Source organism: Camelina sativa, chromosome 10 (genome assembly GCF_030686135.1).
Source record: "Camelina sativa cultivar CO46 ecotype springtype chromosome 10, ASM3068613v1".
NCBI lineage: Eukaryota > Viridiplantae > Streptophyta > Magnoliopsida > Brassicales > Brassicaceae > Camelina > Camelina sativa.
In genome coordinates this window covers 4,675,130-4,689,184 of record NC_141889.1, presented here as the reverse complement: position 1 = coordinate 4,689,184, position 14,055 = coordinate 4,675,130, and the positions used below count along the sequence as shown (strand labels likewise).

The 14,055-nt window shown below is 35.5% G+C and overlaps 2 protein-coding genes across 2 annotated transcripts; one reads left to right on the top strand and one right to left on the bottom strand.

The window, feature by feature from the left end:
* Window positions 1-223: 223 nt before the first annotated feature.
* LOC104717186 (GDSL esterase/lipase At4g30140-like) lies at window positions 224-2,603 on the bottom strand. Its single transcript, XM_010434723.2, has 5 exons — window positions 2,124-2,603; window positions 1,388-1,512; window positions 1,068-1,292; window positions 706-946; window positions 224-606 (listed from the first exon to the last, which is right to left on the bottom strand). The coding sequence occupies exons 1-5, from the start codon at window positions 2,371-2,373 to the stop codon at window positions 401-403; spliced, it is 1,047 nt and encodes a 348-aa protein (XP_010433025.1). The 5' UTR covers window positions 2,374-2,603; the 3' UTR covers window positions 224-400.
* Window positions 2,604-4,539: 1,936 nt separating this feature from the next.
* On the top strand, window positions 4,540-11,940 carry LOC104717185 (uncharacterized). Its single transcript, XM_087470352.1, has 10 exons — window positions 4,540-4,967; window positions 5,118-6,714; window positions 6,798-8,156; window positions 8,256-8,578; window positions 8,702-10,200; window positions 10,395-10,842; window positions 10,938-11,091; window positions 11,252-11,355; window positions 11,486-11,577; window positions 11,693-11,940. The coding sequence occupies exons 1-10, from the start codon at window positions 4,741-4,743 to the stop codon at window positions 11,767-11,769; spliced, it is 5,880 nt and encodes a 1,959-aa protein (XP_087326478.1). The 5' UTR covers window positions 4,540-4,740; the 3' UTR covers window positions 11,770-11,940.
* The last annotated feature ends 2,115 nt before the right edge of the window (window positions 11,941-14,055 follow it).

Below are 14,055 nucleotides of genomic sequence, written 5' to 3'. Positions count from 1 at the left end.
GGCCACTAACAACAATTCACCAAAATGTAATTCTATATTCTAAAGGGACCACTCGTCATAATCTAAATCGTGAGATTTTGCAGGTTTTAACTTGCAAAACACTACTAGTTTTGTCCAAAAAAAAAAAAAAAAACTTGCAAAACACTAGTTGTGTTATTGTGTATGTCTTTAAAAACTTGCATCAAGCTTCAAAAAATTAAATTGTGAGGTATGTAACTAGTAATGTTGCAATCCTTTTTTTTTTTTTTTGCTTTTCGGGTCAACTATTACAAACCTTTTTATTCATTATTCAGTCTATATGATATTTATTGTGTTTACGATAGATTGTTTCCATCTAGACCAGGTTTACAGTAAAGGGCCTATGCCATGTTTTACAATGGATCTATAAAGCCCTAATTTTTCAATTCACAAGCTGGGATATGGTGTACGGAGTAGCTATGGTTCCGTTATACGCTGCGTTAGCCACCACTACATTAATGATTTCCGTGGTATGCACATTATCCCAGAATATGTATGTGTTTCGGTCGGGACAAACCGGTTTGTTCGCCGCACAAAGTTCTTCCCCCGGATCAACCGTACAGCAACTCCTATCGCCAACCGTAATCCCTAACAATTTTTCAAATGAATGATTACTGCTTCTTTTGATCAAATTAGTCTTAAATAAAAAAACAAACGCGTTACGTTTTCTTCTAAGTATAGAATTACCTAGAGCAGCGAAATCTTCAGCATTTCCAGAGAAGGTATCAACATAAGTGAACTTAGCTCCAGATTTGTTGTTGAATTCTGTGACTAGGGCCTTGAGGTAAGTGTTGAAGATACTTGCTGCTTGGTTCACTTCTTCTGCGCAGCCAATGCCGCCACCGAGGGTAGCAACAACCCGTGGCGTACATCCTATCTTACCGATACTGAACAAAGCTACATTCTTCGCTCCTAATGCGTACAATTGCTACACATGCATATAAACATATGCATGCCACAGTTATATATAGTGATCTAAACATTATGTAACAGATGATAATATTTAGGGTTGTTTGTTTCGTCTCGTCATACTATACACATATACTTACCAGCAAATAGATACGGTAGCGGCGTATGAGAGATCGAGCGAACTGGTCAGGATTATATAGACGACGAGCAACTGTAGGAGGCGACAAGAAGTAGTTGTTTAGGTAATCGTTGCTTCCGATGCTGATTGTGTATAGGCATTGCTCTAAACGACTCCGTCGCACCAGCGCTTTTATGATCGCCGACTGGTGGTTCTCTACTTGCTGTCTCAAACTGATTCGCTCACCCTATTAGTATTTTCAAGATTTAGTTCTATTAGATATGCATGGGACATATTAAGTAGTATATATTTATCATTTTGGGTGGGGTTGTTACTTGTTACCATATTTTCGCTGGTGTCGTCGCGGATTCCGCCGGCACCGGAAGCATAGTTGAGTCCGACGTTAGCTTGTGCCTGTGATGCTCCGGCGAACGGTGGAATGTAATCATTGAAACCCACTAGCTCAGCTAGAATAAAAATAGTCCAACTTTGTTAACACTAAAAACAGAACGCTTGTATATCAAATTATTAATCTGATAGCTTTGATTCCTTTAATCATTTTATCGTAACTTTTTTTTTAAATACTGCTGAATATTACAACAATAAATTTTTGTACCAAATATAATACTTTTTTTTTGTCTTTCTGGAAAAATTATAAAGTCTGACTGAAATTTTTGGAATCCTTCAAATTTTGTGGTATATATGTTTAAATGTTTAGGATTTTGGTGATAATTTTAGAAAATAAAACATAAAATGTTGTATTTATTTAGATTTAAGTATTTAAAGTTTAATAAAAAAATATGTTTTAACAATAAAGACTAAAAACATATCTTGAATCAGAAAAGTTTTCCATTTTGCTGGTCAAAGAATAAAATAAGTTCATGTATAAGTTCATATATACAATTTAATAATACTAACAAATATCTTTATAATTTATGGATTTTTTTCTTTTCTAAAGGAACCTTGTCATGTATGATCTGCTATATGATGACATAGTAGTTAGTTGCTAATCGAATAATGTAAGCAAAAAATGGAATTTTATCTAACTAAAATCAAGAAAGCCGGTATGAAAACTAACCGATAACGTCTGGAATATTCCGACCGTTGCTAAACCGACCGGTTGGACCTTGGGGAAAATCTATACCATAAGGTAAATAGTTGACCTTTGCCAAGGTGTTCAAGGCATTGTTGTTACCGTTGTCGAAGACAGAGTCTCCAAACACGAAGTAACACGGCGCTTGCTGTCCATGCGCCGCTGGTGTGACCACTGCGGCTGCTAACACGGTGGCCACAATAAACCATAATGCCTTGGACTCTCCCTCGACCATTTTTAGGCAAATCGGATTATACGAAAAATAAGGAGGGAGAAAGCTAGCTTGATGAGAGAGAAAGAAAAAGGTTGGCTATATATATGGACGAGATTTGCAACTCTAGATGGTTAGTTACTTACTTAAATGGATTGCTTCGATAATTAAGAAACTATGCCACTATATATAGCACGAGGCTGAGTGAATTAAGGGAGACTTGGAAATTTATATATTTTTTCTTTGCATGAATTAAGATCGCTTCCTTTTAATTATCATTATCTATATGAGGTGTGGACGTGTTGATTATTTATTTTCGTTTTCTTTGCATGAATTAAGATTGATCTAATTCTTTTAGAAATGATAATCAATCTATCTGATTTACTATACATGTAAATTTAAGCCTCCAGTCAAAATATTGATTATTATATCGAATGTATTTTTAAGAACAAATTTATACAAAGAATACGATAGTTTCAGAAAGCTTTACATAATAGTAAAGAAAAAAAGTAAATAGATTTTAAAATGTTTTTTCAATACGCAATCTCTGATCTGGAACAAACTGCATTACGACATACGTCTCAATTTGTATACGAGAGAACCTTCAAAAAGCTTACTACGTACAATAGTAGGACTATCCTAGACGGTAGATCTAAACAATTTGACCAGCCACTGAATCGAAACGTCCAATTTTTTTTAAAAAATATATATATTATCAATTGGAATTTCAACGTTTAGAAAACTAAAGTGGCCTTTGTTCAAAAAAAAAAAGGAAAACTAAAGTGGCCTTTGTTCAAAAAAAAAAAAGGAAAACTAAAGTGGCCTTTTACAAATGATTTATAATAAATACGTGCACGTAATATATGTTTCAAACATATACATCGGCAATGATTAACTTCTAAGAAATGGAGGAGAATATGTAAATTATTCTAAAATATTTAGGTTTGAATTAAATTGTTTGTAACAATAAGTAATATGTATTTTATGCCAATAAATATTAAACACAAATTCAGAAGAACAAAAAATATAAATATTTAAAATTACAAAATAAATAAGCAGTACGTTATGAAACTCAAATATGTAACTACAAATTCTTCTCTTGACTAAAAAAGTGCCAAGACAAAATCTCTCAAACTAAACAAGCCCATGCAAAAAGTTTGGTTAAGGTATGCCAGATTCCACCAAATGCAAATGAAACCTAACCATACATTCATTCATCTATATCTCTCAATATTAATTGTAGTGTAAGTGTATGTACAATGTATATAGAAGTTTATTTTGCAAAAAAGTAAGTAAGCTATATATGTATATATATATATCATAATCATTTAAGAATAGAAAAGAAAATGACATATTGAGTTAGCTAATTGGTAAATTATCATAAAGGGTTACAAAAAATGCCGTATTAAGAAGGTTATACCGTATACTCAACATACAATATGTTTATTCTACTATATGCAAATTAAATATAACATCCCCTGATTTAGGTTCGGTAAAATAATAAAAACAGTTCTGTTTTGAATGAGTTGGCCATTTGCCCCTTCTTTTTTTGTCAACTTGTTGTAACCATAAACTTTGATAGACGACTTTTCATTATCGATTTGTCTCAGTGATGATGTAACTGTAGTTCTTTATATTTAGAGATGGACCATATGATATTACAGTGATAGAAACATCAATGATAGAAAAGAGATAACATGTGAGTGGCCCTAAACGATGATATGATTAACCATTCTCCAGTTTTAACACTCAACCAATTTAATAATTTGTAGATGGATGATAACACACATTTTCCTTTTATAGAGGTTCATTGCAATAATTAAGTCTATTAAGTGTTTCTTACGAAAAGTCTCGCAATTTTAATTCTCTAAACACCCTACTAAAATTAGATTCAAGTTGATCACAATTTTATCATTGTTAAAAGTCTTTTTAGTTATGATGACTTTAGAGTTGACTATTGAAAAGACAATTTTTTAGTTTTCCTTACTTTCAAAAAGAAACCACACCCCACTTGCAATCTTTGGTTACTTTTTAAAACAGAAAATCTTTGGTTATATCAATTTAGAAATACAAAACCGAATTAACCAAAATTCACAGAACAAACCGATATTATCCAAATTTCTTAGTAATTTCGGTTTAATTTGGCCAAAAATCTAAATAACCGAACTAACCGAACCGAACGACAAATATTTTGGAAGGTAGGGCGAAAAAATAAACAATCAAAGGTTGGAACTTCCGAGGGTTTTAGTATCCGTCGCCGTCGATTTGTTTGTCGGTCACCGGTAGGGTTTAAGGTGTCTCTCATACACTCTCCTTTTAATTGCCGCCTTATATAATCAAATCACTCTTCTTCTTCTCCTCTAACCCAATTCACTAGACGGACCTTGGAAGATGAAAAGGAAAGGTACGAGTCCGAAGCAATCTAAACCCTCGAAGAAGACGAAGAAGAACCCTAAAAGTAAAACCCATCAAGTTGATGGTTCTCCGATTGAGGTAGTAGTAGAAACCAAACCGTGTGACCAAACGGAAACGGTTACGGAGGTTATTGCTGAAGAGCGTCAATGGAAGAACCTTAAGCTTATACTTTCGTTGCAGAGCAAAGAATTGAGCGAGCAAGAGTAAGTTGTATACTTTATATTTCGTTAAAGTTTGTGACTTTGGATAACATTTGCAAAAAAGTACCAATTTTTTTTAGTACTCTGCTTAACATTTGTGAAATTTTTAGCTGGATATGTTTTGTGGTTCTAAAGGAATATGATGATTTGCAGGAAGGTGGGATTGGCTTACAGTTTTGTTAAAGGTTATGGAGGAGAAGATGGGACTGACGAGGGTGAAGAGTGTCAAGCGGTTAATATATCGCGGCCGATTGTGTTTCTCATCGACTGGATCATGTCACTGTTGATTTCTAAAGAAAAGAATCATTCCCTGACGGGTGAGTTTGATTCTCAACCAGCTTTGGACTTCAGGTGTTGGGAGATCTTCAGCTTCTGCTTGAAGCAGTCATCAATCTTGGGCGTCTCTTTTAGTTTGCCAAGAAATCTTTTAAACGCTATTAGGTTTTTCACGGAAAATGTTTTAGCTGCACTGAACAGGTCTTTGTATTCGGAGGTCGGTTTCCGTAATGGTGATGGTTTTAAAGTTTACAGCTCTGTGGTTGATTGTCTAGGCTTGTTGTTTTCATCTAAAAGTAGCATGTCCAGCGACAATTTAGACTTGTGGATTCCAACTGTTGAACCAGTTCTGATGCTCACGCATAAAGTTCTTGCAGAGAATATGAAGGATAGTCTTGGTGATAGGTATATTCTTCAGTTCTCTTGCTTGGTTCTTGAGCCATTCTCTAAGTTCTTGATGACCCATCCAACTACTAAGAAGAACGGGAAGAACGGGTTTCGTGATTTTCTGGACAAGCTTTTTGAGCCATTCTTGGATGTGTTGGGTCTATTAAACCTCAGCGAGGACAAGCACGCGGATATGGAAAGAACGTTGCTGAAGTTGATTCAAGAAATATTATCTCTGGCTTTGTTCCATTCAGCTCATATTGATGGGTTCTTAGGCCTGGGCGGAGCGGAAAATATGGTGCAAAGCTATCATCGGCATTTCTTTATTAAGTACGAGAACATGTTATTTATGAAGGAGGAGTTGGAGCTGAACTGTATGGGGTCATTATTTAGGTTGTTTATTAACAGAGTGATAAAACAACAAGGAGATTCAAATCAGTTGCAGGAAGGCATGACGTCAACGGCCTCAACTTCCGGGCAAGCAGAAAGGCCATGGAAGCTGCAAGACACAGCTAGAAATGATAATGAGTCTTCTGCAAAAAGTCATTGCACAAGTGCCCTCCGCCTGGAGACACGGAAATCACTTTTTGATTTCTTCCTGCATCTTATGGGACCTATATTACTCAAGGTCGATGAATATAAACAATCTTTCTCTGAAATGGCTCCTCTGTTGGCTGATTTGTGTTGTGTTATTAAAACAGCTAATAGTTTGCTGTTCCACTTTGCTCATGAGCGAATATATGTGAAGACAGAGGATGCATCTGGAGGAGCTTGCTCTGTTTTTTTCAAGAAGATCTTCGAAACAATAGTTTCAGTTGCTTCTCAGTTAAAAATTCATTATCCATATAATGATGCGTCAGAGATGCATGTTTTGTTAGCCAAGGAGCTAGTAACTGCAATAGGCTACCTGTTACAAATTGAATACGAAGTCATTGAGAGTGATTTAGTTACTTTGTGGCTAATCATTCTCTCTTTCCTGGAGTTTAGTAGTTTGTCACCAGAGAATTCAGAAGACGACTGCCCGTTGACGTCATTGTTACTTGGTCTTGGATGTCAGCTGATAAATCTATATAGTGACCTCCGCCAGGTTTGTCAAAAATTTATTCTTTGAGTGGTTGTCATGTTGTTATTTTCCTTCTGAAGAATGCTAATTTTTCCCTGATGATGTAGGTAAGTGTTGCTGTAGTTTCCCTGTGCAAAGCTGTAAGGCTTGTGATACCTGTTGTAACACCTGCTGATGGTGATAATGATGAGATGATTGACGCTGGAGATCTTCCTCTAACAACTGTGTTCCCTTTAGAAAGAAGTGAAAAATCAGTGGAAAAGCTCTTGTCATCTCAAGATTTAAGACATGTTATACATAGAGCTATCAAAGTGATACCAGAAGGCCAAGCAAGTGGTTGTATCACGAGCTTGGCAACAGATATATCAGAAACCATGATGTGGGTAAAAAAAGTTTGTTGCTCAACAACTGCTGGAGCACAAGATGGACCAGTGGCAGCATTCTTGGCCGGATCTTTGTCTGATATATATTCACTTATTCTCGACTCACTAACTATTACAACAGGTAATAGTATCCTTGTTGGCCAGTCCATGAAAGATCTGCTGGACCTCATCAGTCCATCCTTAACTCATCTGGTTTCTTCAGACTCAGATTGCATTGAAAATTTCTTTTCTGCTGTCACGGAAATGCGTTTGGACATTATAATGGCTAAAAGGAAGAGAGCGACCTACAGAAAGTCTGTGCGCTTGTTTATTGTTTTTGTCTTGCGTATTTACATGTCTTCCAGAAGCTTATATAGGCAGGTGACTAGTCTTATGCCTCCCAAAAAACAAAAAGATATGGCTGGTATTAAGGGCGACTCTGTTGCAGCTCGTTGCGGAAGTGATTGGATAAAAGAGAAAAGCTGGAATTATGAGGGCTATTTTTCATTGATCTCTCAACCTTCAGCTTCCATTGTCGACATCATTAAACACATTTCAGCTATTTACCTGAAGGGTGACAGTGCAGATTGCTGTTTGCTGATATATTTATTGTATAGAGTCACTCTTCAGAGACTTGTTGATTTGAACAGGCACATCAAATCACTTGATTATGTGTCACAGATACATGGTACAATGCTCAAGCATGTATCAGTTCTTAAGCGTGAAGGAGAAGAGCTTACTGATTTCCTTTTAGGTAACAACATCATATCAGGATTTGCTGATGTTGGAACTTTAGAAATGATAGAAGACACTGACCAGTGGATTCTCAGGTTTTCTGGCATCAACCGAAAGTGTTTGCCTGCTTTGCGTTTGTGGATTCTTAGCCAGCATATTGATCTTTGGTGCCCCCATGCAGGAAAAAAGAAATTGAAGAATTTTCTGTCTCAGCTAATAGGTAGTTCTGTTCCGTCAATATTGAACGGAGTGGGTATGTCTACTCCTGACTGGGAGAATAATGTAGACAACGGCACTCAAAAGAAGAAAATACGGTTGGAACAGTTCTCGTTAAGACTTCTTTTTGATTCAGTACTTTATGAGCATGAAGTAAGTCATCTTTCTTTGGTGCAAAATTATCCTTTTCAATTTTTTATTTCGGATCTTTAAGAGCTTATATCCAGAAATTTATTTGAGTTTTTTGATTAGTTTGTTCGCAGATATCTGGCGCCGAGTTTCTCTCACGTACTAAAAATGACAGCAGAAAGTTTTTTCATGGATTTTACGGAAGAAGTTAACTTTGATTCACCGTCAGATTGGTCGGAGGCGTTGATCTTGCTTGAAATGGCAATTGCCAATTTACCGGGAAAGCTTCAATCAGAAGCCTTTCTAGAAGCACATGTGTCACAGGTGGACAATCCGAAGTTCACAGCTTGTCAAAATTTGCTAAATCTTTTACGTGGGATGCCCAAGGAGTATATGAATAAGAAATCATTCCAACTTCATGCAAGTTATGTTCTCGACCTCGAGAGGTAACTATTAGTATATAGCATATGCTATTTTCTGTACCTTTACTGTAGTAAGGCGTGTTGGTTATCTTAAATTTCTTTGGCAAAGATTTTAACAACTTTTACTTCTGTCAATATTTCTTGTAGGTTTATAGTTTTTAGCATGTTGAGATGTTTGAACAAGCTGTCTCCGGGTGATATGCAAAACCTTTTCAGTCTGTTCATCACTTGCAGAAAAACTTTGAAAAGTATTGTTATGGTTTCTTGCGACAAGGTGCTAGGAGCTTCCAAGTTACCTTTATCAAATAGTTCGTTGTTGGCTTCTTGGCTTTTCAAATCAGCACAAGCTGTGGTTACTTGTCAAGTGAGATTTAGGAATGAATTTACAGGAAAAGCAAGGGACGCTCTCTTTTCTTTGATGGATCACACATCATATATGTTTCTAACCGTAAGTAAATATCAGTTCAGCAAGGCACTACCATTGTCTGATAAACAACTCATTTCATCAGAACTTTCGGACGGAGCTGGACAAGGGGACCTTATATTTGAGAGTTTGACAGAACAGGCAGAAACTTTACTAAATGCTTTGAGGGTTACCTCTAGGGATGAGAAAACAGCCTTTGAATGTGAGACGCTGATACTGAACAAGTTAACACCTATAATTTCTTGTTTTAGTGGATTGTTGTGGGGATTAGCATCTGCAGTGGGTCACAGAGATATGCATAAGAATCATCAAAACACAAAACTGAAATGGAAATCAGAACAGTTCTCGAAGCTTTCCCGCATTGTATATGTGCTTAGCAATTTTATTGAGGTATTTGCACAGTGTCTGTTTTTAAGTGGTGATTGGCTGCGGGAAATCCAAACAAAGATTAACTGGACCATATTGTTTGATGGGACCGAGGGTTCAATTGGTATGTATGGTGACGTAGTAGAGACTACTGATGTGAAAAAGAAAATTATTGAGAGCATGATAAAGGGTGATACTTCGGAAAAAGTGTTGGCACTCAGGCATCTGTTAATTGCTTCTGCTGCTATCCTAAGGCTAAATCTGCAGATTGATGGCATTACCTTCTCACCTACATTTGTCTCTGTTCTCACGGGCATTTCAAATGATCTACTGTCTGAATTCGCAGACATGAGCGAGGTACCGGTTGAATTCTCATTTATTTGGTTGGATGGTGCAGTGAAAGTTCTTGAAGAATTAGGGAGCCAATTCTGCTTATCTAACCCTTCATTATACCAAGATCTGTATTCAAAGTTGATTGAGTTGCACCTGAAGGTGATTGGGAAATGCATATCACTACAAGGAAAAGAGGCCACCTTGGAATCTCACGAGACAGGATTTGGTACTAATGCAATCCATGCGAAGCAACTGTTATTAGCAAAAAATCAGTCTCACGGATTGCACTGGTTGGATGAATTAAAGCAGAGGCTCAGGATGTCATTTATAGTTTTTATACATAGTTCCTCAGAGTTACACTTATTTTCTGGAGTACAGGCTATAGAAAGATCACTAGTTGGAGTATGGGAAGAGTGCCCAGCTATCTATTGCATAAAGACTGGAAACAGAGATGGGGGCAGAATCTCTGAAACCGCTGCTGCTGGTCTTGACTGTCTGGACCTAATTCTGGAACATGCCACAGGTAAAAAAATGTTTTCCGAAAGCAATCTAAGTAATCTTGATATTAATAGTTGTAATAGTGAATTTACAGTAATGAAACGAATCTTGCTGCCATTTCTTGCCGTTGGATGATGTGTAGTATGATTCAGACACATTGTGAATCCAAATTTTGTTATTTTTGCTTAAGGTATCAATATTGTCTGTTATGTTTTGTAGGTCGCAAACGTTTGAATGTGGTTAAAAGGCACATCCAAGGCTTAATATCTGCAGTGTTCGGTATCATGGCTCACATGCAGAGTCCATTTATTTTCTTCACAAATGCAGTTGTTGGCAACGAAGGTGCCAATGCTCCGGATGCTGGGTCAGTAATTCTCATGTGTGTTGAAGTCTTGACAAGAATAGCAGGGAAACACGCTTTGTTTCAGATGGATTCATCACACATAAGCCAATCCATACATATTCCCGGAGCAATTTTTCGAGATTACCTTCAGATAATACCAAGGGTGGGATTCTCGGTTCTAGATGGAAATTTGTTACGTCAGGATGATGAGCAACACGATCTGTTAGGAAGCTCAAAAGATCTTCAAGTAGACCAGAAATTCTCGATGAGCCTGTATGCTGCATGCTGCCGACTATTATATACAGCTGTTAAGCATCATAAGAGGTAAGTAGATTTTTATTTTGCTTACTCACAGAGTCCTGTTAAACTTCACTATCTTAGAACTGATCTGATTTCGTGCTGTGAATATCAACATCTAGTGAAACTGAGGGGTCCATTGCTACCCTCCAAGAATCTGTCTCTGCGCTTCTTTATTGTTTGGAGTCGGCAGGATATAAATTGGGCAATTATGATTCATGGGAAGTGGAAGAGGGAATTAGATGTGCTTGTTTCCTCCGGAGGATCTATGAAGAGGTACGTCACTGCATCTACCATTTCTTCCTTTTGGGTTTGAGAATGTAAAACCTATATCAGTTTTCAACAATCTTGTGGACTCTTAAGGTGTCAACTTAGTTTAGAACTTTTGTTTCTACAACTGTGTCTCATTTTTGCTCTAAAACCAACTGGAATGCAGCTAAGACAACAGAAGGAGGTCTTTGGACAGCATTGTTTCAAGTTCTTGTCAAGTTACATATGGGTTTCTTCCGGTTATGGACCTCTTAAGACGGGTCTCAAAAGGTAACAGTCTTCTCCCTTTCTCTCTCTTCTTACATATACTCCAGAAATGGCTTAATGGTGTTTGTCCTCAAGTTTAAGGATGCCACCAGCGTAAGTAGATAAGAGTTAATTGATTTTACAACTTTTGCAGGGAGGTAGATGAAGCTTTAAGACCTGGTGTGTGTGCTCTTATAGACTCTTGCTCACCTAACGATCTTCAATATCTCCATACAGTATTTGGCGGTACAGACCTTTTCTTTTTTTTTACTTGTCACATCATTAATGTTCTAATAATGCATGCTGGAATCGGTTTGGGACATAATTTGTTTGTCTCTCGTCTTTCTTTGTTATTCTGCAGAAGGTCCTTGTAGAAACTCTCTAGCAACTCTGCAACAAGACTACAAGCTGAATTTCAAGTACCATGGAAAAGTCTAGAACAATTACAATTAGTTTTCTGCTTTTCTTGTAAAAGTTGTAAAGTTGGGCATAGACTCTAGACCAGACTATGGTCAGTTTTGTTCTTATTGCATTCCTATATGAAAATTACAATAAAATCCAAACCATGTGTTTTTCCTAATATGATAATGATGATGATGTTTCACAAAACTGTTCTTAGATATTAAAGAAAATTATAATAATCTGTCTTCATTAAAAATTAGACTGCTCAATGAAAGCAAAAAAAAAGAAAAAACTTAGATATCTTAAGACTTTTAATTTGCGCAATAAATGTCTTTAAGACTTTTGAAGTATGAAGAATTGTTTGGCAGACTCTTGCCCTTGCGTTGTCTTTGTGTTGAAAGATGGTAATGGTTTATGTCAAATTGATAATTTTTTTTGTTGTTGGAGAAAATATGTAATCGATAATAAAAACATGACTTACGCTAACCATATATATATATATATATATATATATTGATTCTTGTCTGCCACTAAACCATCACATTCTTTGCTAGGAACTTATAAATAATTAAATTTTTATTTTTAAACAAGATATTTCCCAACGATTGTCAAACCATGTAGTATCTCCGACGATTCTCGGCGGCTCCGACAATAAGTTTTCACGGTGCCAGCGGCTTATACATACAAACAATGGTCGTTGTGAATGAAATTGACCAAGTCATTGTCCTTGTAGTCGAATCCATCATATAATATTGGGAGCCGAAAGTGTGTACTTTACTTTGGACGGTTTTTGATATTTGTCATTATTTTTATTCTGAGATATAAAAGTTTAGTTTGATGTATAGATTTCTTGAAACTTAAAAGACAACATAATCATTTATTCTCTTACCCCAAAAAGAAACATTCATTATCTCCGCCCGCGTTGTACTATCTCGATATATATAGATTGTATAGTCAGCTTTGTAACGTACACGATTTATATACTAGAAGAGTAAAAAAAAGATATAAAAAAATTGCTGGTATAAACAAAAAGTATCGATTGTATAAAATTTATGCATTGCTATTATTTTGAGACGGTAAAAATGTCATTACGATACGTGCCCAACCCTAAACTAACAGTCTAACACCACAATTATTGAGCACATTTATGATTTTTATATGCTGTTATTTCTATATATATATATACGGTAGAACCTCTATAAATTAATACTCGGTAAATTAATAATCTCTATAAATTAATAAATTTCTCCAGTCTCAAATTGGGACTAGTGTAATTTTGGACACTATTCGATAAAATAATAAATTAATATTTTTTTTGAAAATCCCATGTAAAACTATGGTCTCATCAATATCATAAATTAATAATCAAATAAACTAGTATATATATATCTAAGAAAATCTAGTGAAATATGAATCTATTGTTGTTTGTTTGTTCTTGAATTTGCATTCTTGTTGGAGAGCATCTCTAATCTTTCTGACTGCATCAAAAACTTCTGGTGTTGTGTTCTCAAATCGCATCTAAAAATTATAGAGAGTTCTTGACGCGATAATTGCTTCCTTACGTGTAATTGGTTCTAAAGGTACCGTCATATCTTCTTCAACTACATCATCACCTTGAAAAATAGTAATAGCAATTTCTTCTAAACTCTGAATTTTTGATAAAAATTTTTATTCATAAATTAATATTTTATTAATTTATCGATAAATTATTAATTATTAATTTATCAATAAATTAAAATATTTATAAATTAATAAAATTTCATGGTCCCGATATTATTAATTTATAGAGGTTTTACTGTATATGTATCACGCTAACACACATGAACAAAGTGGAAACATATTATAATTTGGGAAATACTCCATATTATATTATGTTCATTTTGGTTATCCCGGCAACGAACGTTTATGCTAAATGTTTATAACTTTACTCATTATCTGATTAATATCTAAGTTTTCTATGATTATCTCTGTATGTTGTGGACGTGTAACTAATCATATATATGTTAATTTAGAAGTTTTTGTTTTACTTTTCCTGATATGTGTGAAAAACTAGGATATATTTTTAGCCAGAACTTATATATAAAGCCTTTAATTTGACCCGATCACAAGTAATGCACGTATGTATAGTCACGATTTGAAGTAAGAAGCAGATGGGAAAATTGTATTTTGACCAAAGTAGGAAACTATATATCCCAAGTTACCAACACACAGTGAAATCTATAGATAAAGTGGTCCTAATTTCTGAAAAAGAATATTCCTGTATTCCATCTTTCTATCTCTTTCCTTTTCTGTTGTTACATTTTCCATTTAAATCTTGTTTTT